Source organism: Homalodisca vitripennis, chromosome 5 (genome assembly GCF_021130785.1).
Source record: "Homalodisca vitripennis isolate AUS2020 chromosome 5, UT_GWSS_2.1, whole genome shotgun sequence".
In the NCBI taxonomy this organism is placed as follows: domain Eukaryota; kingdom Metazoa; phylum Arthropoda; class Insecta; order Hemiptera; family Cicadellidae; genus Homalodisca; species Homalodisca vitripennis.
This window is the reverse complement of record NC_060211.1, coordinates 20,594,702-20,620,858: the sequence shown is the minus strand read 5'-3', so window position 1 is coordinate 20,620,858 and position 26,157 is coordinate 20,594,702. Positions and strand designations below refer to the sequence as shown.

Below are 26,157 nucleotides of genomic sequence, written 5' to 3'. Positions count from 1 at the left end.
AGACAATTAATTAATAGACAAGATTCAAGATGTATTTATTAGGCATTAAGCAACATAACAAGTAATAATAGACTTCATCAAACAATTGGGCAGTAATAAGTAAAAATTAATCATTTTAGAACTAGAGACTTCTTTTAAAATTAACAAGAACGTTGCAAAAGACATAAGAACTTACAAAACTACTAACTTGTATAATTACAGAGTGGTCATAGGAAATTATTTAAGTAATAATAAAAACATTGTGTGGTAAATGAAAAATAAAAACACAAATTGAACAAGAATCACAAAAAACATATACAATTAAAAACCAATGAAAAATGTAATAGTATAAATATATCAGATATGTAAATCAGGTGGTTAAAACTTGAAATCTCAAAATATAAAACAAAAGTTAAAACTTAACAAGATAAAATTAATCATCTACTGGAACTAAATATCTGGAACTAATATCACAGGCCAAATATTCATTCAGAGTAAAATGCCTTTTCTTTAAGCCATTTGCCTACAACTCTTTTAAACCTATTTATATTTACAATCCATCCTCCTTGTGGTAATTTATTAAACGATGAACGACAAAGAGATAATAATTATATAACCTATATATTTAACATTTTATTTGCATATTCCTCCCTAAAAACTCGTCCATTAGATAAAAAGACGATTTTGACAGATATTCTTTAAATAAATTTAACAATTTTGCAGTAACTGGTTTTAACGATATCTGGCTTACACTATTGCCACATAAGACTAGATATGACAGGTTTTTACTGTTGTTTATAGACGTTACATTGAACCTACACAGCAAATCGTGTTTAATTTATGATCATATAATGTTTAAAGTGTAAAATATTTTGCAGATAATTGATACAGCTGTGACTGCTCTGAAACTGAGCACCACAGATCCATTCTATCTACCCGCCGTCAGTGTTGGGAAGTGATACGCAGCTACCTGATCGCTTCCATCAAACTGGACGATGACAAGTCTACTATGCAGAAACTCTTCACTCACCCCAGGTACAAAAATATACTCAGAGTTGTCATGGTTTGGACAAGAGATATTCTATTTTCCTGTTCAATACTTAATCTCGTATATTATTGACAACTGCAAAATGTCTCTTATGTACATGGTTTTAGCATAGAGTGGTCACAATCACCAATCTTGTAGATTTAGAGAATGTAAATAAAGAATTTCTGTTTTAGTTTCCAGGAGGGTAAGATTAACATGATCCAGGGTCTGCCCTACAAGTCTTCAGACAAGTTGGCTCGTCAAACTCATGTCAATGCACTTACTGGTAGGCAACCAAATATTTGTGATATGTAGATATTAGAGATAAGCAGATCCTTAGTGTACACTTTGTTTGAAGCCAGAAAAGATGATTGGGAACCAACAAGACTCACTTAAATGGAACACTAATAAAGTTGCTCATGAGTACACATTCTGCCAGTACATTCTGAGCAGGTTAGAAAGTTAACAAAACACGGTAGGTTTAACATTCACACTGATAGGTGAAGGTTTAACATTTACTCTGATAGGTGATGTTAACTTTTGTATATTAAACCTACAGCGTGGTTTCATATGACAGTCTTGATCGCCAAACTCGCCGTGCTAAAATGAGTTAACTTGTACGTCCTATTTTATGTAGACAGAATTCCTACGGTGGCAGTCAGAACTATTTGAAACAGTTGGTTATCTCATACAGGACAAATCATTCTATCAGTTTGTTAATTTGCTTGTTTTATTGAGCTGGATGTAACTAGCATGCAAAACAGATGACTTGAATCAGTTGAGTGGCAAGACATATCAAAACATTGTGTCTCTCTCTGCTGTTGTTTAGTCCACCTTGTGTGTGTGAACTCCAGTTTACAAAACTCATTAATCGAAAACATTCAAATATTGTATTAGTATTTAAAAAATGCTCAATAAGTGTTTTGGTTAAGGAGTTGCTGTCGGAAAATGTTGTAGGCTTATTTGTTTAATTTAAGTAATGATAGTAAGTATTTAAAATTACTATTTTTCAGGTTAATTTAATTTTGTGCTCCCAGCAGGTAAACACACACACACACACACACACACACACACACACACACGCGCGCGCACGCACACACACACACATATTGTATTGTGTGGTATGGTGGTAAATTCAAACATTTACAAGTTTCAATGTTGTAGAAATGGTTAACATTGTCTCTGTGTTGCAGGAATGTTTGTGGGAGCTGCAATGAAGGACTTGAAATCCGTCGTCCAACCCACTATGGTGGCCATGGTCAAGCATTACACAATGGTTGCGATTGTACAGCAAGCAGGTGAGTTACATTTATGTCTTGTTAATCCATTTACCGTTAAGTTAATCAGCTGCAAGGTTATGGTTCAGATTCAGCATACCAAGTTTTACAAAGATTTCAAAACATAGGAAGTTTCTTAGCCTAGTTACTTTCAAGCAATACCTAGGTGTACAAGGGCTACCCAGAAGCTAGCAGAGGTTTTGGTATATTGCTGCAGTATGGGAGCTATAGACGCTATCTTAAAGACTACAAATGTTCCTACACTTAGTGTATGGTAGTTAAATCAGAACATCCAGACTAGTCTACGTCATGCCCTGGACACAATTATATAAACAAGACTAAATTGGAATAGTTTATGGATAAGAGAGAAGGTATAGAGAGAGAAAGGTTAAGGATTTGCATATTTGTAGGGCTGCCAAACTCATTCATCTGTCACACACCACAGCATTAGCGTTTCCACCTCCTCACAAGAAGTTTGTCCGTAGGGTCTTCACATTGTCTGGGCACAATATTAAACAGACAACACAGTTCTTTCTGACAACACAGAGTCACTTGGCAACGTAGAGGACTGATTTATAAAGCAGAGGCTTTGAATACCCATTGTTACCGTGTTTTAAATACTTACATTGAAAATAAGGGGAGATTTCAACATGGCCGTTGTAAGCATATGTGAACCGCGGCGTGGCAAGGGGGTAGTGACACCACACTACTCAATTTAGTCTATAGGGGTCCTGTCTAATGCGTTCAGGACATAGCGTGATCTCTGATCAATCAGAGACAAGAGATCTTACCTTAATCAGCTGTCTGTGTATAGCCAGCTAATGTAGCTCATCTGATGGATATGTAAATATAATGTAATATATATATATATATATATATATATATATATATATATATATAAAACTAGATACGCAATACAAATTAATCAGAGTTAAATTATATTCTTATGTTATAACAGAACAATGTTATAAATATTATACATGTATCCAGTTGTAGTAACATGTGAACACCAAAAATCAGTAGCTTTATTGTTATTACTGATATTGAAGCTAAAAGTTATTCTTTGTAAATAATTTAATTTATATGTCTAAACACAGAAATACACAAGCTAAATTTTAGTGTAATTACACTTTTAGTGTAATTTTAGTGTATTGTAGTTTAGTTTATGGTTAACTTTCAAACTCTGGTATCTAAACTTTTAAATACAAAAGTAAGCTTGTTGGCAATGATGACGAGTATGATGAATGGTTCCAGGTCCATTCTCGCTGAATGCCAAGCAAGTGTGCCTGGAGGGCAGCATGGACGCATTAGTCCTGGTGGACGCCCTTGCTGTTATCATGGGCCATGAGGAGAAGGAACTGTGCAAGCCTGGACAGGTGGCTCTGGCCCTCATACTGCAGACAGCTACCAACATCCTTGGCTCTAAGGATAGAGTAAGGATACATCTTGCTATTAAACTGTGTGTTCTCTATCTTTATTACACTTTGTGTCAACAAATTTTGTTAAAAGGCTTGGCTTTTGGTGCTTTTACAAATGTATTAGATGCAGGAAATCAAGGTAAGAAACAACAGCACAATTATAAATCCCTATATACACTAAAAATAAAACTGTAGGATCCACAATGATTCTGTTATATAATTAATACTCACACGAAATTGTATCACATCTACAGTTTTTGTCATGCTATGTCACTTCCATCATCATTACATAACACCACAAATAAAATTCATTTTTATTTTATATAATTTTGTCTATATAGAGGGGAAGAGACACCTTAGTTTTGAGAAGGTACATCCTTAGATATTTTTTCCTGATTTTGCATATGGCAGGACAGTTTAGCCATATATGTTTCGCCGATTCTTCTCTGCAGAGTCTGCATTGATCGGCTGGCTTAGACACACCTTCATAATATGTTTCCTATGATGTTAATATCCCTAATACCAGTCATATAATCCTCCTTACTTTAAATCATGTTGAGGAGGAGCTGTGTTTTGATTACTCATATTAACTACCTTTAATCATCATCAAGTACGGTCGAGTGTTAAATTTGTTACAATAATTTCAGTTATTCAGGCTTCAGTTATAAAATTAAGCCACATGTTCACCGTTATTGTAGTGTTATGCCATATCTTTTCAATTTACAATATATGTATAGTAGTAGATTTTATAAAATTATATAAATTAAGATAATTAAATATAAATAATTAACACAAACAAAATGACAGCAATGCCTGGGCAATTTTAACAATACAAATAAAATGTGGGCTAGGAAGAGAGCAGGATAAGCATAGGGTAATGAGATTATAAGCAGTTTAGTGTGAGTATAGAAGTATTTTAGACTCACAGAATGAAGGCTTGCCACCATTTCTAATGGTGGAGGATGGAGTAACTGGTCTCTTCTAAGATAGGCTTCACTAGACAAGAGTGTAATGGCGTAGTCTTCAGGCATGGTTCAGCTTATGAGCTGCACTGTCTGTAGGTGCACCCGCACTTCTGATGTTAACACTGCCCAATGGTGGGGGGGGGGGAGGGAAACAAGTTACAACACAGATTGTCTTCCAATGACACAGTTCGTCTTGAAATGTGGCACAGCCAGTTCTCATTTGCATGAAGAATGTCAGGACATGGAGAGATTTGTATTGTAAAAAAGGTTATTAAAAAGAGAATCGTGTCACAAAATATATGAACCTGCCCACTGAAACAAGAGGATACCGACAAACACAGTGTTCTCATGTTGAGCGTTTACTGTTGAGTTTGCACTAAGAATGCCGGCCCGGTTTAGTCATTGCTTGATCACGTAATCCAAGTTGTGTGATTTTCAGGGCCAACGTGAACCAAGCAAAATGGATTATCTAACTTTAGACTCACAGCTGATTTTATATAGCCAGTATAATAAGTAGAAATTTATAATATATATATAAAACGCATTATATTAAAGGAGAGAAGTTATGTTATTTAAATAAATGTAGTATTTTAAATATTATACATTAAATAATGTTGTTAAGAATGTTTATTATGTGCTGTTTTTTATTATTTATTTGATGGGACTTACTGTCGAAACCAGTATACAGTAGACTCCCTCTCGTTCGGCTTCGTTTGGTTCGGCCGCCGGTTGGTTCGGCCGGCCACCTGAGTATGACTCACGTGCGCATCTGCTGTGTTCGCCGACGCCGCGACTAGCGACAGGTCGTGACAAGTTTATCTAGCTCATTTCGCTCATTCCTTTGTTTAAATAGGTCAGTTGTCTTCTGTATTTAATCGAGTTGAGATTTATAGTACATGTAGAGTTGTATTCTTTCCTTCAGTGAACGTTTGTGTGTGTAGTGTATTGTATGCGTGTGTGCTGCTGTTTTGGATTTATTTTAGTGATGAGTGTTAAACGTAGCGTACTTTTGTGACAATAGAACAACGGTTTTGAAAGCACTAGAGCGTTTAGACAAAGGTGAATCGGTTCAAAATATTTGTAGGGAACTTGGAGTAGGTAAAAGCACGGTAAACGATTGGCGTCGAAACAGAAAATCAATTTGAGACGTTTTGTACCCAGATTGAAACAGATAAAGTTCTTGCATCTCGTTGCACTTTAAAGAAACCTAACAATGAGTTAGTTGATGATGCTCTTTGGTTGTGGTTTTTTGCAAGAACGTAGAAGAGGAACGCCAATGAGTGGCCCCATTTTACAAGAAAAAAGCTGTTATCCTACACAATAAACTTCAAGAGAAAGGAAACATTTTGTGGCAAGCGATGGTTGGCTTTCACGCTGGAAACATAGGCACGGGCGTTCATTTTCTTGGAGTGTACGGTGAAAAGCTATCAGCAGACCCGGCAGCCGCAAGTGAGTTTACAAAAAAAAACTAGAAAAAGTTATTGCCGACAATAACTTAAGCCCAGAACAAGTATACAATATGGATGAAACTGGGTTAAACTTCAACTTTTACCTCGAAAAACATTGGCTACGGCGAAAGAAAAGTCTGCTCCTGGCTTTAAAGTAAGCAAGGAAAGAATCACAGTGGCTCTTTGTTCCAATGCTTCAGGCACCCACAAACTACCTCTGTTTGTCATCGGTAAGTCAGCAAAACCCAGGGCATTTAAAAACTTGGGACATGTCAAAGCTACCATTGTACTACCGGTCACAGAAATCGGCTTGGATGGATTCTCATTTATTCAAAGAGTGGTTTATTTGTGAGTTCGTGCCTAAAGTAAAAAGTCATTTGTTGAGTTTGAAACTTCCTGTAAGCGCACTTCTTCTTCTCGACAATGCGCCAACCCACCCGGATGAACTGACATGTGAGGGTGAGACTGGAATAAAACTGTATTTTCTGCCCCCCAATGTGACAAGTCTCCAACAGCCAATGGATCAGGGTGTCATTGAATGTGTTAAAAGGAAATACCGGGAGAAAGCTCCTTTCAGAAGTTCTATTCAAGCTAGAAAACGATGAACAAACAGACCTAATCCAAGTGTTAAAAACAATCAACGTGAAGGACGTCATTTTCATGGTGGCTAAGGCCTATGATGAAGTAACAGCCTTGACAATAACAAAGTCATGGAGAAAAGTCTGGCCAGACATTGAAAAAAGCCTTTGAAAAGGACGGAAATAATCTTGGTGTACCCGACCTTGAACATGAAACAGAGGAACGGGTAGAAATCCTAAGTGACTTAATGCGACTGCCTCAGCCTCACACTGAAGACATTGTGGAACAAGATGTTTTGGAGTGGTTGACCGCTGAAAAGGAGCTCGATAATAAAGTTTTGAATGATGAAGAAAAATAGCTCAGTCGGTTTTACAGCGTCAAGATACCCAAAGACGTAGAAGAAGAAGACGATGTTGACGGTGAGGTAGACGACGAGGGTCAAATGAGTCACGCAGACGGGGTGGCAGCCCTGGCAAACTGGCTACAACCTATATTGAGCAACAGACGACTTCTACAACAGTCGACGTCATGTTTTTGAGGAAGTGGCATGAATATGCAAGGAAGAAAGCTATTGAAGAAAAAGTGCAACGAAAAATTACTGATTTCTTTTTAAACCCTTTTATACAGTAGAAAATTTTACTTTTATAACCATGTACATACTGTAAATTTGTGTTTGTAAGTCTTCAGTTTTGTGAGGTTTTATTTTCGTTATTTTGTGTGTGATAAATAGAAACTTTGAGTTTCGAATACAGTACGTGTTTACAACTCCAACTGCCAGTGATAAGTTATAAGTTAGCACTTACCCTAGGCCTAGTTTAGTTTATTTGCTACATAAAAACTCTTTTAAAATACTATTTGCACATGTTTCACAAATATTTACAGACTGTATGACGATCGAAAGTACGTTTTAGAAGTTAAAACGGTCCTTATTTTTTTGCTAACTTCGGATAGTTGTTCGGCCATTCTTTAGTTCGGCCGGGGGTCCGGTCCGAGGTGGCCGAACGAGAGGGAGTCTACTGTATACACTGTTCCATTTTTGGCACTCTAAGTTCTAATAATAAGGAAAGTCATGTAAATTTGACTGAAGAAAAGATAAGCTAACATCTAAGATTAAACGTGTAGAATATTGTGTGCTAAGATAATCTTTTGCAAATGTGGTATTTATAATCAAATTGTGTTTTTTTGCAGGCTTGCCGTTTGCCACTATTTGAATACTTGGCAGAGCGCATGTGTTCCCTTTGTTATGACCGTGCCTGGTATGCCAAACTGGGTGGCTGCATTGCGATATCATTTCTCTACGAACGCATGTCCATTCGTTGGGTCTACCAGCACCTCTTTGTGTTTGTCAAGGCACAGCTGTTTGTAATGATGGACCTCACTGGAGAGGTACGTGACATTTCACATTACTACTCTTTTACTCTTAAAAAGTTAAAATTATTAAGTGTTTTTGTTTTTTAAATTACTTAAGGTTCACTGAACTTGATGAAGGATAATTCATTAACTTGTAGAATATTGACTCAAATTAATTGTAAGTAGCTGATAAGATTTGTTATGAATTGCAAAAGCGATAGATTTTTCCTTGCTCTCCCTGAGAATGTAATATAGAAAGTCATTGGATAGCCCCTAACAGCGCAAGTAGAAAGTGTTTTCTTCAAAGAAATCTATTATTAATAGTACATTATTCTTATATATCCATTGTTATACATCTATAGTGGAATTGTAGATCTTTATAAAAGTTGAAATGTTGCTCGATTTCACCTTCTGCTTGTGAGCTTCTTCCTGAAGGTGAAAAAGTTGAAAACTGAAGTTCATAGGTTGACCTCTTGAATCTGAGGTCTACACCTATCTGAAGAAATCCAAAGTAGATCGAAACATCAAGTACTTTCTCCAACGATGATGAAATTAGTAATCATTTCAGTGTGGATACAATCTTGATCCTTGAACGCATTCCAACCAACAGAGTCAATGATTTATGGTTCAAACCATGAGATATGACTTGAGAAAATATCAAAGCCAGTCTGCAAAAAAGTATGCTGTACCATGTCTACTGAGGAATTTGTTGTTTTTTAAAATTCTGAAATCTGCAGTTTGATTTGATAACTAATTGCAACCACATTTATCACTTTTGTGACAATTGTAATCAACTTAAGTGAATGGTGCAATCAATTAAGCCTTTTCATTACCTACTCCTTCATATTCTTCTGTCTTTCCGGTGGCAGCACCATGAGTTTTAGAATGCATTGCAATGTAGTTTCGTAAAATGCCTTTTGTAAAAGATTGTCCTGTGACTCAGCCTTTCATGTTACTAATACATGTTGATGTAATACAGGTGTCTAGTGGAGCCATTGACAAAGCCAAGAGTAACTTGGAGAACATGCTGATATTGTGTGCTGCCCCTGTAGACGCAAGCAGCGACCCAGAGTTGGCTGGCATTCAAAAAAAAGCTCTCAATGAAGTAACATACGAACTAATAAGACAAGTTACTAGTCCTACAGACCTGCTAAGACAACAGGTAAATTAAAACTTAGGTTAATATATTTATATTGGATAAGGAGTAAATAGGATAGTTAAATGTGGGTAGTTTAAATGTGAATAGTTACTTTTATATAGGCTTTTAATAATACGTTTTTCTCTTATAGCGATCAAAGAAGTACGTGAACATATGTTTAAAATTTAATTTTAATTTGTGTCAAATAGATTTTTGAGAAGTGGTTGCTAGTGCTATTGAGAAATTGTTTTCTGATATCCTCTAAACTAGAAATGAAGTATTTGTTTTATTTCGTTAATAGTTATTATAAACATATTAACTATTATATTATTTAAACAATTTGATTTGAAATTGAAATTAACTTGTAAATTTAGTAATAAGTGACCAGTTTGCTTCAGTTTTGCCTGTTTATCAATGAACTTGAGTTTATTATACTTTGATATTATAGTGATTTGGTATGATTGTGTCGCAGGCTATGTATCTGCTGCAAGTGTTTGCAGATGTCCAGAAGAAAAGCGTAGTGGAAGTGATGGAGCCGCACAAGGACGAGTTGGCTGATATGATCCCTCCGAAAAAACATCTGCTGCGCCACCAGGCCGCCAATATTCAAATTGGATTAATGGAGGGCAATACGTTCTGTACAACCTTGTCACCCAGACTGTTCACTCTAGGTAACATCATTAATGGAGGTCAATACGTTCTGTACAACCTTATCACCCAGACTGTTCACTTTAGGTAACTTCATTAATGGAGGTCAATACGTATAACCTTGTCACCCAGACTGTTCATTCTAGGTAACATCATTAATGGAGGGCAATACGTTCTGTACAACCTTGTCACTCAGTCTGTTCACTCTAGGTAACATCATTAATGGAGGGCAATATGTTCTGTACAACCTTATCACCCAGACTGTTCACTTTAGGTAACTTCATTAATGGAGGTCAATACGTTCTGTACAACCTTGTCACCCAGACTGTTCATTCTAGGTAACATCATTAATGGAGGGCAATACGTTCTGTACAACCTTGTCACTCAGTCTGTTCACTCTAGGTAACATCATTAATGGAGGGCAATACGTTCTGTACAACCTTGTCACTCAGTCTTTTCACTCTAGGTAACATCATTAATGGAGGGCAATACGTTCTGTACAACCTTGTCACTCAGACTGTTCACTTTAGGTAACTTCATTAATGGAGGGCAATATGTTCTGTACAACCTTATCACCCAGTCTGTTCACTCTAGGTAACATCATTAATGGAGGGCAATACGTTCTGTACAACCTTGTCACTCAGACTGTTCACTCTAGGTAACATCATTAATGGAGGGCAATACGTTCTGTACAACCTTGTCACTCAGACTGTTCACTCTAGGTAACATCATTAATGGAGGGCAATACGTTCCGTATAACCTTGTCACTCAGACTGTTCATTCTAGGTAACATCATTGATGGAGGGCAATACGTTCTGTACAACCTTGTCACTCAGACTGTTCACTCTAGGTAACATCATTAATGGAGGGCAATACGTTCTGTACAACCTTGTCACCCAGACTGTTCACTCTAGTAACATCATTAATGGAGAGCAATATGTACTGTAAAAGTTTGTAATCCAGGCTGTACACTCTAGGTAACATTCATGGAGGGAAATATTTTCAACCTTGTCACCCAGACAGTTCACTCTAGGTAACATCACAAAAATCAAACTCCTGAAGTGAATAACTGATCAATTGTTGTTTGTTGTATGTTATTTTACCTGTAACTATGTTTTCTGAATGGAGTTTTCATTCTGGTAGTAAAATTTTAATAAATATATCATTACTTGGAATATTTTCATGGATAGTACTTTTGTGGTAGTAAGTCATATGATAAAAATTAAATTTCATAAGCAAAATCTTGGACATACATATTAGTCAAGAGGCACTTGTACGTTCATCCTGGATTGATCACTGCATTGTAGTTGTTTGATATAAGAACAGTTTGTATATTGAAGCTATTTGTTTTATACCAGTGGTCTACACTGTAACTAAAATAACCTAATAAAATGTTAGGGGAACAGATTTGTATTTAATATTGTAATTCCCTGTATAGTTGAAAAGATTTAGAAAATATTTAAGTTATTAACTAATAAATAAATATGTCATTTTATTTCTAGTGTTATAATTGTGGCAATCAGAATTAATTTTTGAAATAATGTTTGTAATTTCTGGCAACTTGATACGTTCCAAAATATACAATCCATACACAGTCAAAACTAAATTAAGTTTTTAAATTGTAAAACTGAGTGCTTGTCACAGATCTGAACGTTGGCGAGCACCAGGTTTTTTTCCAAGAGGTGACATCTCTGTGCGAGGCTCAGGACAGTACATTGCTGAAGCTGCCTTGTTACAAGAACATCCGATCGCTAGTGCCATTGCGCAAGGCAGCTATGAGGGCACTGGCTGCCTGCCACTACGTACCCAACTGTTCTGACAAGATTTTCAATACTCTGTACCAGGCCCTGGAGAGGCCCAACCCCGAGCTACAGGAGGCTGCGTTCGAGTGCATGAAGACATTCGTGGCTGGCTCTCAGATTGATATGGCAATGGTATGCAGGTGCATCAGTTTCTAATTTTTTATACCTTTTTAATTTTTTGCGTTGTATGCCTGATGAAGGTGGTATGGTTTTAGTGTAAAAGACATTTTTATTACTTCCACTTGCAAAAGCGCTTTAGCTGGTTATTGGACCTTTTCCATTGCCTGTATGGCATTCTTGATGTATTATGTTCCGAAGACCATCATATGAATTGGGATGAAGCCAACATAATACATCGGGAACCACATTTCTTCAAAAGGAAATTAATTGAGGCAACATACATTAAATTGGCAGACCAACCAATCAGTCAACCATCAGTCGAGATTAGGCCGCTTTGGTTGCCAATTCTAAAAAATGAACTAAAGAGAAAACCAAAAGTATCAAACGGATCAGATATTTGTAATAAACCAATGCGGAGTCACAATATGGTTTTAAGAAGTTCATCTCGCATGAACCAATAATAACGAAAGGGCCCATTCCTGTCCCCCTTCCTTTTTATTTTCGCCATCTTGTTTTAGCCAGCCGTGACGATTACCATTGGCTAGTCCCTCTGGTCAGTCGTAGGTGGTTAGTAGACGAATGAAGACGTATTGTGACCTGTATTCCTTAGTTCAGTTTTAATGATTAGTGTTTTGTATAGTTTTTTATTAAGTGCATGTTTATAGAGTTAGTGAAGTTGACAAACAACATGTAGGTTGTGATTCCTGACTTAGGCGTGCCACAACGCTTTGGTAACATTTGTTTATTTTAACCTAGTTTGTAATTATGTATTAGGTTAGTTCTTTACCTGAAGAAGAGATCAGATTGCAGATCTCGAAACGTAGTGTTACTGATTTCTTGTTTCACTGAACGATGGCAAATGTCCGGAAAAAATCCTGTATCCTTCACAATCCTTCCATCGTCAAAAATAACCTTCGAATCCTGTCTGTGACTGTTGCACTTTTTATCAGTACCATCGACCTTGTACTGTATCGACTCTCCCTCTTATTCTGCTTGATAAGATCCTCGCACAGGCCAGTGGCCCATGAGGACGGGCAGAGTAAGGCTTAAAAGAGGATTGGCTTCTCCTTTACAAAAAAAAGATAATAAATTCTCAGTATCACCATGTTGAAATTAAAAGGAAAGAAAATCTATTTGATGTTAAAAAATATAACAGTAAAATACAGTATAGATGATTAGAAATGGTGTTTTTGTCCAAAGGATTGCTTAAGTTAAGTAAACTGTACAATAATTGATACACATCAAGTATTCCATTGCTTTGTTTGGTTTTTTCTCACTTCTAACTTGTAATCACAATTTTTGGTTATGTTAACCTGAGTAGCTCTCTGACTTCGCAAATGGCAATCATTAGATATTAACATAAACAATCAATGTTCTAACCACGTGTTTCCCAGAGTGACATAACTCTAGTTTGAGTATTAAATAAAATTACTAGTTCAAAAAACAACCCCAAATGTTGTTGTTACAAAGACCTATTTTGGGGAGTGACCTAAAAATATTATTTTTTAATATGAGTTTTGTGCATTTCATACTATAAATATTCATTGTATACCCAAATGTGTGCAATATTGTGATAGATGTGATCTCATCATACAAAGTTTCCATCAAAGTTTTAATTTCAAAACATTACTCCATGAACTCTGTCTTATACTAAGTTTTGTAAACATATTTCTAGCTACAAAGTGTGGTATTTGTCCAATTGTAAATAATTTCCGTACATTCTCTAACACATTGGGTAGTCCTGCATAACAGACAGTGGTTGCATTAAAATGCTGCAAATAAAAAAAAATTAATTCTACTATGTTTTATTGAAAACAGAAATCACCTGTCTAGTACAATAAAATAATGTTTATGTTCGAAGATTTTAAAAATACTTATGTATAAATAAAAGCATGGCTTCATTGCTTAAACTAAAAAAATTGTTGTAAAAATTACAGTTTTTAAATAAATTTTGTTAACACAACTTCATCAAGGAAAATAATTTGTTTTATTACATTTTTAATAACTAAATTTCTGATCTTTTTGAAGACACGTGTTGGACCTAAATTTGACATAACTATTAACTTCCTGACTGTCCAGTTCTGTTGAGGCATGTTTTTTTTGTTACGGTACTTTAAAAATAAGAAATTTATAACTAAAACACATAATAGTAACAATTAAGAAATATGTCATTTTCAGAATTAAAAATCTATATGCAATATTGTATATTTTTATCATATTTGTAATAAAGTTAATTATTATAACAGGTGTATTTATGAGTGTTTACCATGAAAACATAATAAATCAAGTTTTTTAAGAACTAGTAATAGGCATAGCTTTAAATTTGACTCTATAAAATTAGTTGTGTTAGTTTTCATAAGTGTGTCCCTAACGTCATCTGATGTATGAGGTAAACAAAAAGACAAACACTTTCCACTAACATTCACAAACAAAATGTGATTTGTTTATAAACTAATATTATTTTAGCTGCTCACATAACGACTACGCACATTAGGAATGGTAATGAAATCACTGCAGATTGGAAAGAAATGTTTTAATTTAAAAAGTTAAAAAGACCACTAAATATAAATATAAAGAAGGAACAACTGAGGCTTTTATTTGATAAATAAATATCTCTTTTGTCTATATGTCAGCGTTGGCATATTGATTCATGGAGGTTAATATGGTTCAACTGTGTACAGCTACCTCCACTTAAGAAGTGATCAAGTAATTGAATTGACTGAAAAACCAAAATTTGATGCTTTATGGGTGATGTCATTTGTACAATTGAGCATTCAAAATTTAGTTTCTTATTTAAATAAAATGAGATTCATTACTTCTTTTTCTCACGATTTGCAAGAGCTGTTGGCTCATTTTATTTATTTACTATTCAACACAACATTGAATGCTGGTAAGAAAGCCTTCTCACCATTAAAAAAAATTTATCTTTGGTTTACTTCGTTAAAATACGGATTTTGTTGTCATAGTTTATCATAAGAAAAAGCATTTTTTCGCTTATTAAGTGGTAACATGTATTTAAAAATAATTTACAAAAAATTAACATTCATACTTTGTATCTAGTAGATGTACAATGTTCTTTTAAAAATGCAGCATTGGAGGGTTTATCCATTATTTGCTCAAATCCATAAATATAGTGAAACGTCATAAGTTTTACATCAGTTATGTAAAAAAAACTTTGTAACACTTGATTGTGAGCGAATTGTCTAGAGAAAACTGGTTCTCTTCAGTCACAGCATAGTAGTTGTTTAGTGTCCTAAGAGTTAAAATACAACATATATGTTGTCCATAAGGTAAAATATATCAATATTTCAAGTATTCTAAAAAAATCTAATATTCATACTTACTCATACTCATCTAGTAGCAATGTAATTATCTTTTAAAGAAGCGGCATTGGAGGTTTTTATCCATTACTTGCTCGTATCTATAAAAATGGTGGCATGTTAAAGTTTTTTCTTAATAATGGAAACAACATTTTTAAGCATTGTAAAATATTATATTTGTGATGTTAGGTCCACGAGGTGATGAGACCACTGTTGCTGACGCTGGGAGATTATCGCAATCTCAATCTCAGTGGGGCTCGTAGACTTTCCTACTTAGTTCAACTGTTTCCCTCCAGCTTCAGTGAGAAACTGTGTGATCAGCTGTTGCAGCACCTGCGCAAACTGCTGGACAACTTGGTACAGGCACAGAAAGGTACATGTTATTGAATACTAGTTGAAAATACAACTAGAAATGAAGTACTTTTGTTTTCTTAAACAATTTTCCAGTACATTTTTAACCCTCTCCCGGTTGAGTTACCATAACGTGCTTCTGGCGTTAGCGGGTTGAATTGATTAGGGGCGCTCCGTCACAGGGAACACGCTCGTGTTTTTATTATTTTAACCAAACCCTATTCGAACAAAACTGTTATATACTATACTACAATTTCAATTTTATTAGATTCTCTATAATATGGTGCTATTTGAATAACGATTAAACCTATAAGGTATACTAAATCCAAACGAATACTCATTTGTACAAGAAATGTTTGTTTGTACAGGAACTTTGAAAAAGAATGCCGGGATATTGAATGGCCATTACTTAAAAAACTAGTCAAGGTAACTAACTAATACCTAAGCTTCACTCCCAACTCCCAACTCATCACAAACAGCATCCATTAACGCAGGCCTCTCAGACCACACAGCACAGTCTGCCATAATTAATACCTTTAAAATCAACAAAACTAACAATAAAGTGGAAAAGAGAATATTTAACAAAAGATCAATAGAACAGTTCAAACAGTCCTATAACTACACAAAGCTGGGATTCTGTTTTGCAGACTGAAGACATCAATCAAGCAAACAACAACTTCCAGACCATTATACAATCTACACTAAATAACACCTGTCCCATTAAACTCTCAAAGCTAAAAAAAAAAACCATACTCACACACAGACATGGAATTTGGAATGCGCTAGACTAAAAAACCTATATGTCCAGGCCCTAGAGAGGGAACAGTGTACTGGTCGAGCTGAAGATAAAGCAGAAACAGCAGCCAGGAAAAAAGAATACGACAAGAAACTCAAAATGCTGAGAAAAGAAAATACAACATCCTACATAGATAGAGCAGACAACAAATCCCAAGCATTCTGGCATATAATAAACACAGAAACGAAAAGCTAGCAATAGTGCAGATAAACAGATACACCTTCATACAAACGGAAAAGAAATTTGTCAGCCACTGGAAGTAGCAAACTGTTTCAACAACTTCTTCTCTACAATCGCACAAAGAACACTCCAAGATAACCATAATAATACAAACCACATCACACAGCAGGACTTGCCATCACCAACAATAAATAATTTTAAATTTCAACCTGTAAATCAGAAAGATATAGAACAAATCATAGACTCCCTAAAACCAAAGACATCAGCTGGTATATACGAGATTTCATCAAAATTAGTAAGACTTGCAAAGCTGATCTATGTGTCCCCCCTAGCAGATATTATTAATAAATCATTCAAACAAGGAATTTTCCCCAACAATTTAAAAATAGCCAAAATCTATCCCAAATACAAGAATGGACCTCATACAGACACTGGCAGTTATCGGTCCATTTCCCTGATCTCTACTTTTAACTAAAATTGTAGAAAAAGATTGGGCTATGGATACCTAGAGGTCTCTACACGCGAAGTGGCATCCCTTCTCCAACTACCCGCTTTTTGAAACAAGGCCCTTCTACCATGATGCAATATTCTTGTTTCCGCCTCATTAACTCTACTGTGGACTGTCCTGAGCTACTGGAGAGGATTTGCTTCCGAGTTCCTGCTGGCACTAGATCCCAATATCTATTTGCTAGATCCTCTGTTTCCTCCATCATATACTTGGCCAACTGTAAGATGCGAAGAATTTAGCTTCATGGAAACCTTCTTCCTAACCACATGGATTTCTTCGCTTCCTCATTCCTAACCTTCAAATGGAATCTCCAGACATTTATCAACCTACAACACACTGAAACCTCTTAATCACAACAAAAAAACAAACAAACACACACACACACACACACATTTGAAAATCTATAGTCCTAAATTATTTATCAATTGTTATCGTTAATATTCTATTATTTGTATTTGTAATTTGCATTATTTATCTGTTATTGTATGTACTGTTTACTGTTATTATATATTTATTACTGTTATCACCAAGTTATCTTTAAGTACTATTGTTATTTTTGTTATTACACTCTCTCATTGTTTAACTTGTTGTTAGAAATTAATACTGTTTATGTTACTGTTATATTTCACTCTTCTCTATGTAATTTGGTTCTGCCGTTGGAAATAAATAAATAAAAAAGCAGCACTTGAAAGACTACTAAAGCACATTGAAAACAATGATCTGCTAACACATCAGCAACATGGGTTTGTAAAGGGAAGATCCACAGCCAGTGCTCTAATGCAACTGATAGAATATATCATCGACCAGCAATATATCATTACCTTCGTTTTGATTTAAACGTCAGATTGAAGAGAAAAGAACAAATTTTGTTTTCATACTTCTCTTAACAAAAAAACATACTATTTTATGTGATGAAAGATATAATGGTTTTAAGTTATGAAATTCCAATGTCAAGTAGTTAGTTTATGATTTGTTGAAAACATGTTTTTGATATGTTTTCTCCGTGAGCAGGAATCTCGAAGAATGGAGATGCGGAGAAGATAATTGCCACCATAATCAGTATTTTCCAACAAATACCAGCAGCAGGCCCTCGATTTATTGAAGTGCTTTGCCAGCTGGTCCTACACAACGAGAAGGCCATGCTGATTGGTGCATCCTCTCCCTTCCGAGAACCTCTGATGCGATTCCTTCTCCGCTATCCAGACGAGACTATGCACCTCTTCCTGCAAGACAATAACATCAAGGTAGTAGAGTGAATATGAAATAATATCTCATTAAGAATTATTATCCATATTATTACATTAACCCATTGAAGAAATAGTTATTGAGGCCTCTGCAGGACCGGCAGCAGCAATTAAATTGGACAGAAATGCAAGACTTAGATTAAAGCTTTCTAATAAAAAAACTAACAGAACATAGAGTATTAAATTCTTTACCACTGCCTTCACAGTACAATCTTCATTGAATCTACCATAATGGTTATTTATTTTCAAACATGGTTAATTTTGTACAAATTATATGATTGAACAATTTTTTAATTTTTGAAAGAAAACATTTTAGTTAATTTCTAATCGCTTTCTAACTAGTTTTCATACACTTCAGCTAACATATGACAATGTTTTAACATAAATAAAAATCGTCATACACATGTCTCAAATAATATACTTGGAAACAAAATCGAAGAGAATATTATCAGTAATGTTTTTTATGAGTTTATGGACATTTCCTCAAATTTCTTGATTCTTAAGAAATTAAATTTGATTCACTGTTCATAAATTAATTCAGAACAACATAAAAACAATATTTACACTATCTGATTTTAGTATTCTACCTTTGTGTGAAAATCTGGCTTTTGAGTGTGGGAAAGAATTATATCTTCCACACTTTCTTTACTGTCACTCACATTAGAATCATATTTATAATCACTGGTTAATAATAAAGTAATGTCAGAATTACACATTTTACAAATTCCATTTTGATAGAACCAGAACAGACCATAACAATAAAGAATGGCTAAACAAAGACAACTTAACCACCTCATAGCTTTGCATTAATACCAGACCGCTCGGTACGTAACCAGCTCCTATATCTTCCCCAATGGGTTAATAATAAACCTTTGAATTGCCATATTAGAAAATATTTAACATTTTTTAGTGCTGGTCCTAAAATATATGACTGTTAATAAGATATAAGACTTTTTTGTGATTTAATAAAAATCATTGCTCAATAGCTTTGTTTTAGTAGTGTAAGATATATTTTATTAACATGTAAATTATTGTCTAGTGAAAAAATAACTTACAAACTGTGGAAACAATATGTTGTGCCCAATCAGTTGGCAACACTATCAGCTGTGAAATACACTGACAAAATATTATACATTACCTGATGTATATTGCACTACTATTTGATTGAACTCTTGTTACCAATATAGTTCGGATTGTTGACTGAAGAGTACAGTACTATTTGGAATCTAAATAATCACTATTTTTGGATACAGACTTTGATAGCCTTACCAAACCAACAATGGCTTTCGATCGGAAAGATTTAAATGTTTTCCTTTATGTTAGATGGACTGAGATTTAAATGTTTTCCTTTATGTTAGATGGACTGACCTGCTGACCAAATCAAACAACGCTAGCCAAAAGCTTCCATGGTGTAAACAAACTGAAGCAATCAATACATTGTTAACATTCTATACTAGACTAATTTAAAACTGGCGGGTAAAGATTATACTTTCAGTAGATCACATGAATAGTTTGTCATTTAGTAATCATTCATCATGTGACCAGCTGATTCTGGTCTGCTCCCTCTTGAAATGAATAAGTGCAGCATCACTCAAGCCTGTTAAGAAAATTAATAAAAATGTAAAAAGTTATGATATTTTGTAACAATCATTGATGAAATAATGATCATCTGATCTTTTGAAAGCTCGACCTCCACCTACCAGCTTACAATGAGACTGGTATTGTGGTGTACTGTACTATGTATGTATGTGCGTATTGTTACTAATTTTCTTACAGACGACAGAATCAGCGAAACCACTTAAAATAATGGAAATCATAATTGTAATTTGAGAATGTCAGCCATGTATAAGAATGGAACGTGCCTCTAACCGCTGTTAAATTCTAAAATCTGATCCACACTCAAACCGATATGTCTATTAGATTTCTCAGATTTAGGGGGTTGTTTGAAAGTGGCCGTGAGCAGATTAAAAAAAAACCCCTTTGTGTGAGAAGGTTTTTAACATTTTGAAGACAAATTTTAATATGGAATTCAGTTGTTGTAGGCCTTGGTGTAATGTTGTTGTGAGGGATAAGAACTTATCAGATTTCGTTTTCAATGGATCAATGGAGTCATTGTGTCACTATTTATTTGCAAATAAAATATCTCGTCTAAATAAATGTCTGTTTACAGGACGAGCAGTGGAGCCGGTACTTGGAGTACTTGATTCGCCATGCCAGTGGAAAACCATTTAGAGACGTTCTGCAAAATGACACAAGTGTGGAGAGACTAATTTATATGGCTACAGTTTTGTCAAATAACCAGTCCACGTTACCCATAGGTTTGTAGACAATTTTATGACACCAACATTTTATGATACCATGTTTGTTGAGAGTATTTTGTATTTCTTTGTGAATTTGATTATGTACCAGTTATTTTGGCCACCATTTCCTTTAATTTGAACTGGTAATAATTAAAAAATGATCATTTTAGGTTCATAACTTAAAATAAAATATTAAGAGTTGGTTTACTATTGTGAATTGAGTGAAAATTGTACTAGTTTAAAATTTCTATTAAGCAAGGTGATGAATAGCATGATGGAGTGGTATGCTGGCATATAGATGCACTCAACTAAGTGTGGATGTGCTGATCACATGATCTTAACACTGTGTCACTGCAGGCAGTTAAACATCAAAACCATGTGTGTGCAGTTTCATGGTATGTGTGAAACAATGATATTGCATCAAATGTTGTCAAAAAACTTGCCACCATTTGGAAAATTCAAAATGCTGTCAGAGAAGACGATTTTAGTGTGACACAGATGTAGAGGTACTATAGTTTTAAAGATGGACAAACTTTAGTGGACAGTGAATCTTGTTCGGGAAGACTAGCAGTAGTAAAAATGTTGAAGCTACTGACCAAGTTTGTGTTTTAGTGATGGAATATCGGCATGTCACTGTCTGTGAACTAGCTACAGAAGTGAGTTCCAATAGTGGTTCAGAGCAGAAGATTTAGTCATGCGCAGAGTTGCTCCATAATTTTTTCAGAACAATTATCAAAACAAAAATCGGTTCCTACTTAAAACTACTTAGGACAGGTTAAGAATGCATAAAGAAAGGCCCTAATTTTCTCAAAACACCACAAAATGGTCATAACAGGCAGTAAATCATGTATGGGTGTAACCCAGAAATCAAAGTGCAGTATTTATAGTGTAAACAGGCAAAATTGCCTCATTTGAAAAAATGCACATTTGAAGCAAAATTAAGGATCCAGATGAGGGTGAGATACTGTTTGAACACATCTCGAAAGATTCTAAAATTTTCATGTTCTGGTTATCTTTTGAAATCAGTTTAATTCAAGCACATTAATACAATATACGGCAAAACACATTTTAACAATTGGTAATTTGTGTTCTTCCGATCAGCCGATTACTGAGTCTACAAAGGTTTAAGAATGGTGAAATCTGGATTGGTATTGATTTTGTTTAAATCATACTCAAGTTACAAAAGCTATTAGGATTTGAAATTCGGGAATCGATTTTTAGATTTTTAATTGGATTTGAAATCTGAAAATTTTGGATTCACCCATCACTGTGTGAAGTTATGGTGAGTTCCCATCTTCAGTGAAGTATGGACTTTTATTTTAAGATTATTTATTTCTTAGTTTCAAAGACTTTGATTTTAAATCAGATTTCCTGTGATTATTTGCAATGTGTCTAATTGTGTGTTTGTTGATGGTTAAAAAATATTTCCTTATATTCAAAATTTTGTTAAATTTATGTTAAAAATACATTTTTGAACTGCCAAAGCCACTGAAATGGTATTTAGCTTTATCAACAAGAGTTGCATTCCTATACTTACTGACCCATATGGGAAGTAACTAATCACAAATAATTAAACTTGTTTCCAAATAATATTATAATATTATTGTATAATTACAAAAATCTTCAGTTGTTTAGCCAATGTCATCAATATTTCTCTTAAATATAGTTAATGTCTTCTTTTTTATTACAGCAGATAAAACGGAACTGCAGTACCAGAGTATCAGAATAGTGTCTCTACTAGTAAAGTTTGATGATCAATGGTTATCCTCTCAACATCGGCTGGTGAATACCTTGAGACAGATCTGGTGCAGTGACCTGTATCAGGTAACCTCAATAGAGTTCCCGTCGTTTAGTCGTAATTACTTAGATAGTTGAAAAATGTGTCCTTTAGGCTGAGCTTTAGCGGAGTGTATCACTCATTTGTCTCTCCACACAATATCTAAAAAACGAACAGACCTATAGACTTGAAATTGTGCGTTGAGCTATATCTTCATGTGAGGAATACTGTGTTCAATTATGGTGCATGTCATTCCATGGGATTTGGCTGAGCGTTAGCGAATGTTTTTACATTGGCCTTATGGATAAGCATGATGACAACACTGGAAAATAACAGAATAAATCAATTTATAAACAAACTTAATACACCCAGAGGAGATCCAAATATGTGACATTAAAACATGCAGCCTAACCATTCCAACACATCTACATCATTTTTAGTGACTTGATGTGTAGACTTTTATTGTTTAAACACTGATATGAAGCAAACATCTGAATATATCATTGGGCAAGATAAGTTGAAAAAGATTCCATATTTAGATTTTAATTTTTGCATGAAATTTCATTTATATAATAATTAGTTGTATCATGCGTAGTTTTCGTGTCAACTTCTATTTTGTATGAGTGTCTGTGCACAGGACATCTCAAAGAATAAAATGAGGAAATCAGAAATCGGAGTACTTGTTGGCCTTTAAGTACTCGAAAGATTACAGTAGGCTTCATCAAAATAATAATTTTTTAGCTTGATTCAAGTGATATAGTATAAATATATACTAGTTTCCAGTCATTTCGGTTATAATAAATATATAATAAATACTTAAATCTACTCAAATAAATAAAACACCAAGAACACACAGAGGCATGAAATTAAAATTAAAAATAAATATAGTATAAATTATGGAGTTTTTATTTTTTTTCTTATTTACAGCATATAAAATAAATAAATAATGACTTTATTTTCAAGCGAATTTCAGTATTTACAATCTGCTTTTCAAATTAACTCAGGTCAATTACATAATAAGCTGGAACAGCATAAAATAAAGTATACATAAGTGGCTACCTAATAACTTAAATTAATTTCTTTTAACTTCCTTTTAAAACTTCTTAAGGGTAGGGTTTTAACAGCAGGTGGTAGGGCATTGTATTCCTTGGGTCCAAAGTACGAGAATCCCCTCTTGCCCCTCTCCAGGTGAACCCTCGGCAGTTGCAGCATGGCGTCCTGCCGAGTATGACGTTCCCTGACCGCCGACCGCAACATCAATCTTTTGTTCAGGTACGCAGGTCTACCAGTGTCAAGAACCTTGTGGACTATGGTGACAGTTTGTCTCCTACAAATCTCCTTAATAGTTAACACACTTGCTTTCCGGCGGTAACTTGTAATATGGTCAAATTTACGAATATTGTAAACAAACCTTACTGCACAGTTTTGGAGCCTATGAAGAATTGTAAGTTGTTCCTGACTCAAGCTGTAACCAAACACGGGAAGTGAATATTCAATTATAGGGAAAATAAGGGCCTGCACAAGTTGCAACTTTGCAGCCTCGGGAAGAATATTCTTCAGCCTGTAAAGCATCCTAAGTTTGCACATAACTCTACGATGTATCAACTCAATCTGGCTATTGAAAGTAAGCTCCGAGTCTATGCTGACTCCAAGAATCTTCAGCCTATCACACCTTAATAAATCAACACTATTGAGTGAAATATTTCCCATATCAGCATTTAGGGTCTGTTTACCAAAGTGCATGATCGAACACTTTTCAGGGTTCAGCCTGAGACCGTGATCTTCTGACCATTTACTAACTGCTAACAAATCATTTCTCAGCTGAATACAAGCCTCGTTTGCCTCTGAGGGATGGTAAGATAGCAAGAGTTGACATTTCACATTTCATGTACTTCTCAACACTGTAAACTTCCTTAAGCTTAAGTCACTTTGATATATTTGATTTAAATACTTTTAAAGGTAAAGCTCTAACAAAAGAGGAAGCTTATTAAATAGTTTTAATCGCTGGTATTTATGGCTTTTACAATATTTATATAGCCTTATATTAGGAGTTCTTATATTATATTTTGATCTGGTATCATACTCATGGAGTGTATATTGTGTTTCAAATCTATCTTAATTTTATTTTACATATATTAGATTATGAGATGTAGATTTGCATGAATTTTGCATGCAACCTCAGCTAAACCACTTATGACACGTGGTGTGATCTACTTCTACCTTTTCGAAAAGTATTGAAACATCTAATATTATAATGTGTTCACCCTGGATATAATGTTTTCTCAACACACAATAATTAACAATAATACTAATTCTCTCTTGGTTATAATACTTAGGTTGTGCTATTTTCAGGAAAGACACAAGAAGATAGAGAATGTCGAGTATCAACATTGGAAAGAACCAAAGCTGCTGGTCAAGGTTTTGCTGCATTTCTTCAGCCACCACCCCACCAACATTGACCTGCTGTTTCAGTTGCTGAGAGCAGTGTGCGACCGTTTTCTGCCTGACTTCACGGTTTGTAGCTCCTCATTTCAGCCTTAAAGTAAAAAATGATGTGAATCATACCAAATTTATTCCATATTTAGTTATGGAAATCTGTCTCACACACATTCAAAATTTAAGACAGTTAAAAATGTAAAATTTATTTATTAAGAGCATTCTTCCATTGGCTGATGATAGTAACCTCCAAGAATGAGATAACAGTAATCTGGTTTCTGTGAAAATAAAAAGTGTATTTTCTTACATTTTTTGTTGAGTTTCACTTATAACTTTTATACTACTTGGATGAACAAGATATTTCAAATGTATAACACGCATGGACAATTTTATGTGAATAAAAATGCCATATTAGTAGATTCACTAATTTACGACACAAAACAATTGTTTTGGTAAAAATTAAAGCTATGTATAACAATGAATCGCTTATGACCACTGATTAGCTGTAAGTTTTCATTAATAACAGGATAGTACATTGATTTAAATTAATTTTATATACCTTAAACAGGTATCACGTTATAGCTGTGGACATTTTTAGTGTAATAGCTGTGGAAATTTGTATCGTAATAGCTCTTTTGTCATTTGTATAAGTTCACAGTGGGTATATAAGACTATAAGCCTGTTCTGTTGGTGTCAGTTGATGAATGAATAATCATAAACAGTATCAACATGTAATTAATATTTGTTTCATCATTTCATCTTGTCTGCTTCGCATTTAATCTTCTTCACTAGTTTGTCATATTATATTGTTTCTTCTAAAACTCCTCATATCCTATGGTTCCTTAACCTTGTCTATTTCTAATTTTATTCTTGTTCTTCAACCCTGTATCATCCATTTATCATCCTTCCTGGAATGTTATATTGCCTCATCCTTTTTTTTCCATTTCAATACCTATTAAGTGATCTGATAATACATATAATTTGGCTTATTTTGCAATAGTATCATAAAGAATACAATAAAAGTGACTCAAACAATCTGATGTATTTGAAATTTAAATTGGAATATCAGTTATCCAACCAGTGTGCTCTTTGTGTATTTTAACTGTCCAGAAGTCTAACTAATTTTGTTGTTGCAGTTCCTTAGAGATTTCCTGGAAAACACAGTTGCTGGTGGTTATACTGTGGAATGGAAGAGATCAGCATTCTTCAGATTCGTCGAACTGTTCCCCTCCACGACTGTCTCTCAAGAGTTGAAAGCAAAGATCTTACAACTGATCATTATACCGTGCTTTGCTATATGTTTCGAGAGAGGCGAGGGAGAGAAAGTTGTTGGACGGTCTTCAGCTCAGGACTCTCCAGATAATGTTATCTCTGTATTCATCAACAAGGTAAGTATTTCAATTCTAGAAATTCTGGTCAATTGTATATTTGCTTTGTGATCGTAGTGTAATTGAAAACTTAAAACATATTAAATTGTTAGAGAAATTAGGTTTG

General features: G+C 34.6%; 1 protein-coding gene across 1 annotated transcript in view; it reads left to right on the top strand.

Annotated features, from left to right (window-relative positions):
- The window catches only part of LOC124361819 (transformation/transcription domain-associated protein), a 117,777-nt gene that overhangs the window by 25,420 nt on the left and 66,200 nt on the right, over positions 1-26,157 (top strand). The window contains 15 exon segments of the mRNA XM_046815815.1: positions 858-914; positions 917-1,014; positions 1,201-1,292; positions 2,200-2,304; positions 3,538-3,716; positions 7,882-8,079; positions 9,023-9,205; positions 9,654-9,852; positions 11,474-11,763; positions 15,261-15,444; positions 17,918-18,150; positions 20,321-20,468; positions 22,141-22,274; positions 24,580-24,741; positions 25,800-26,051. Coding sequence (XP_046671771.1) covers positions 858-914; positions 917-1,014; positions 1,201-1,292; positions 2,200-2,304; positions 3,538-3,716; positions 7,882-8,079; positions 9,023-9,205; positions 9,654-9,852; positions 11,474-11,763; positions 15,261-15,444; positions 17,918-18,150; positions 20,321-20,468; positions 22,141-22,274; positions 24,580-24,741; positions 25,800-26,051 — 2,514 coding nt within the window.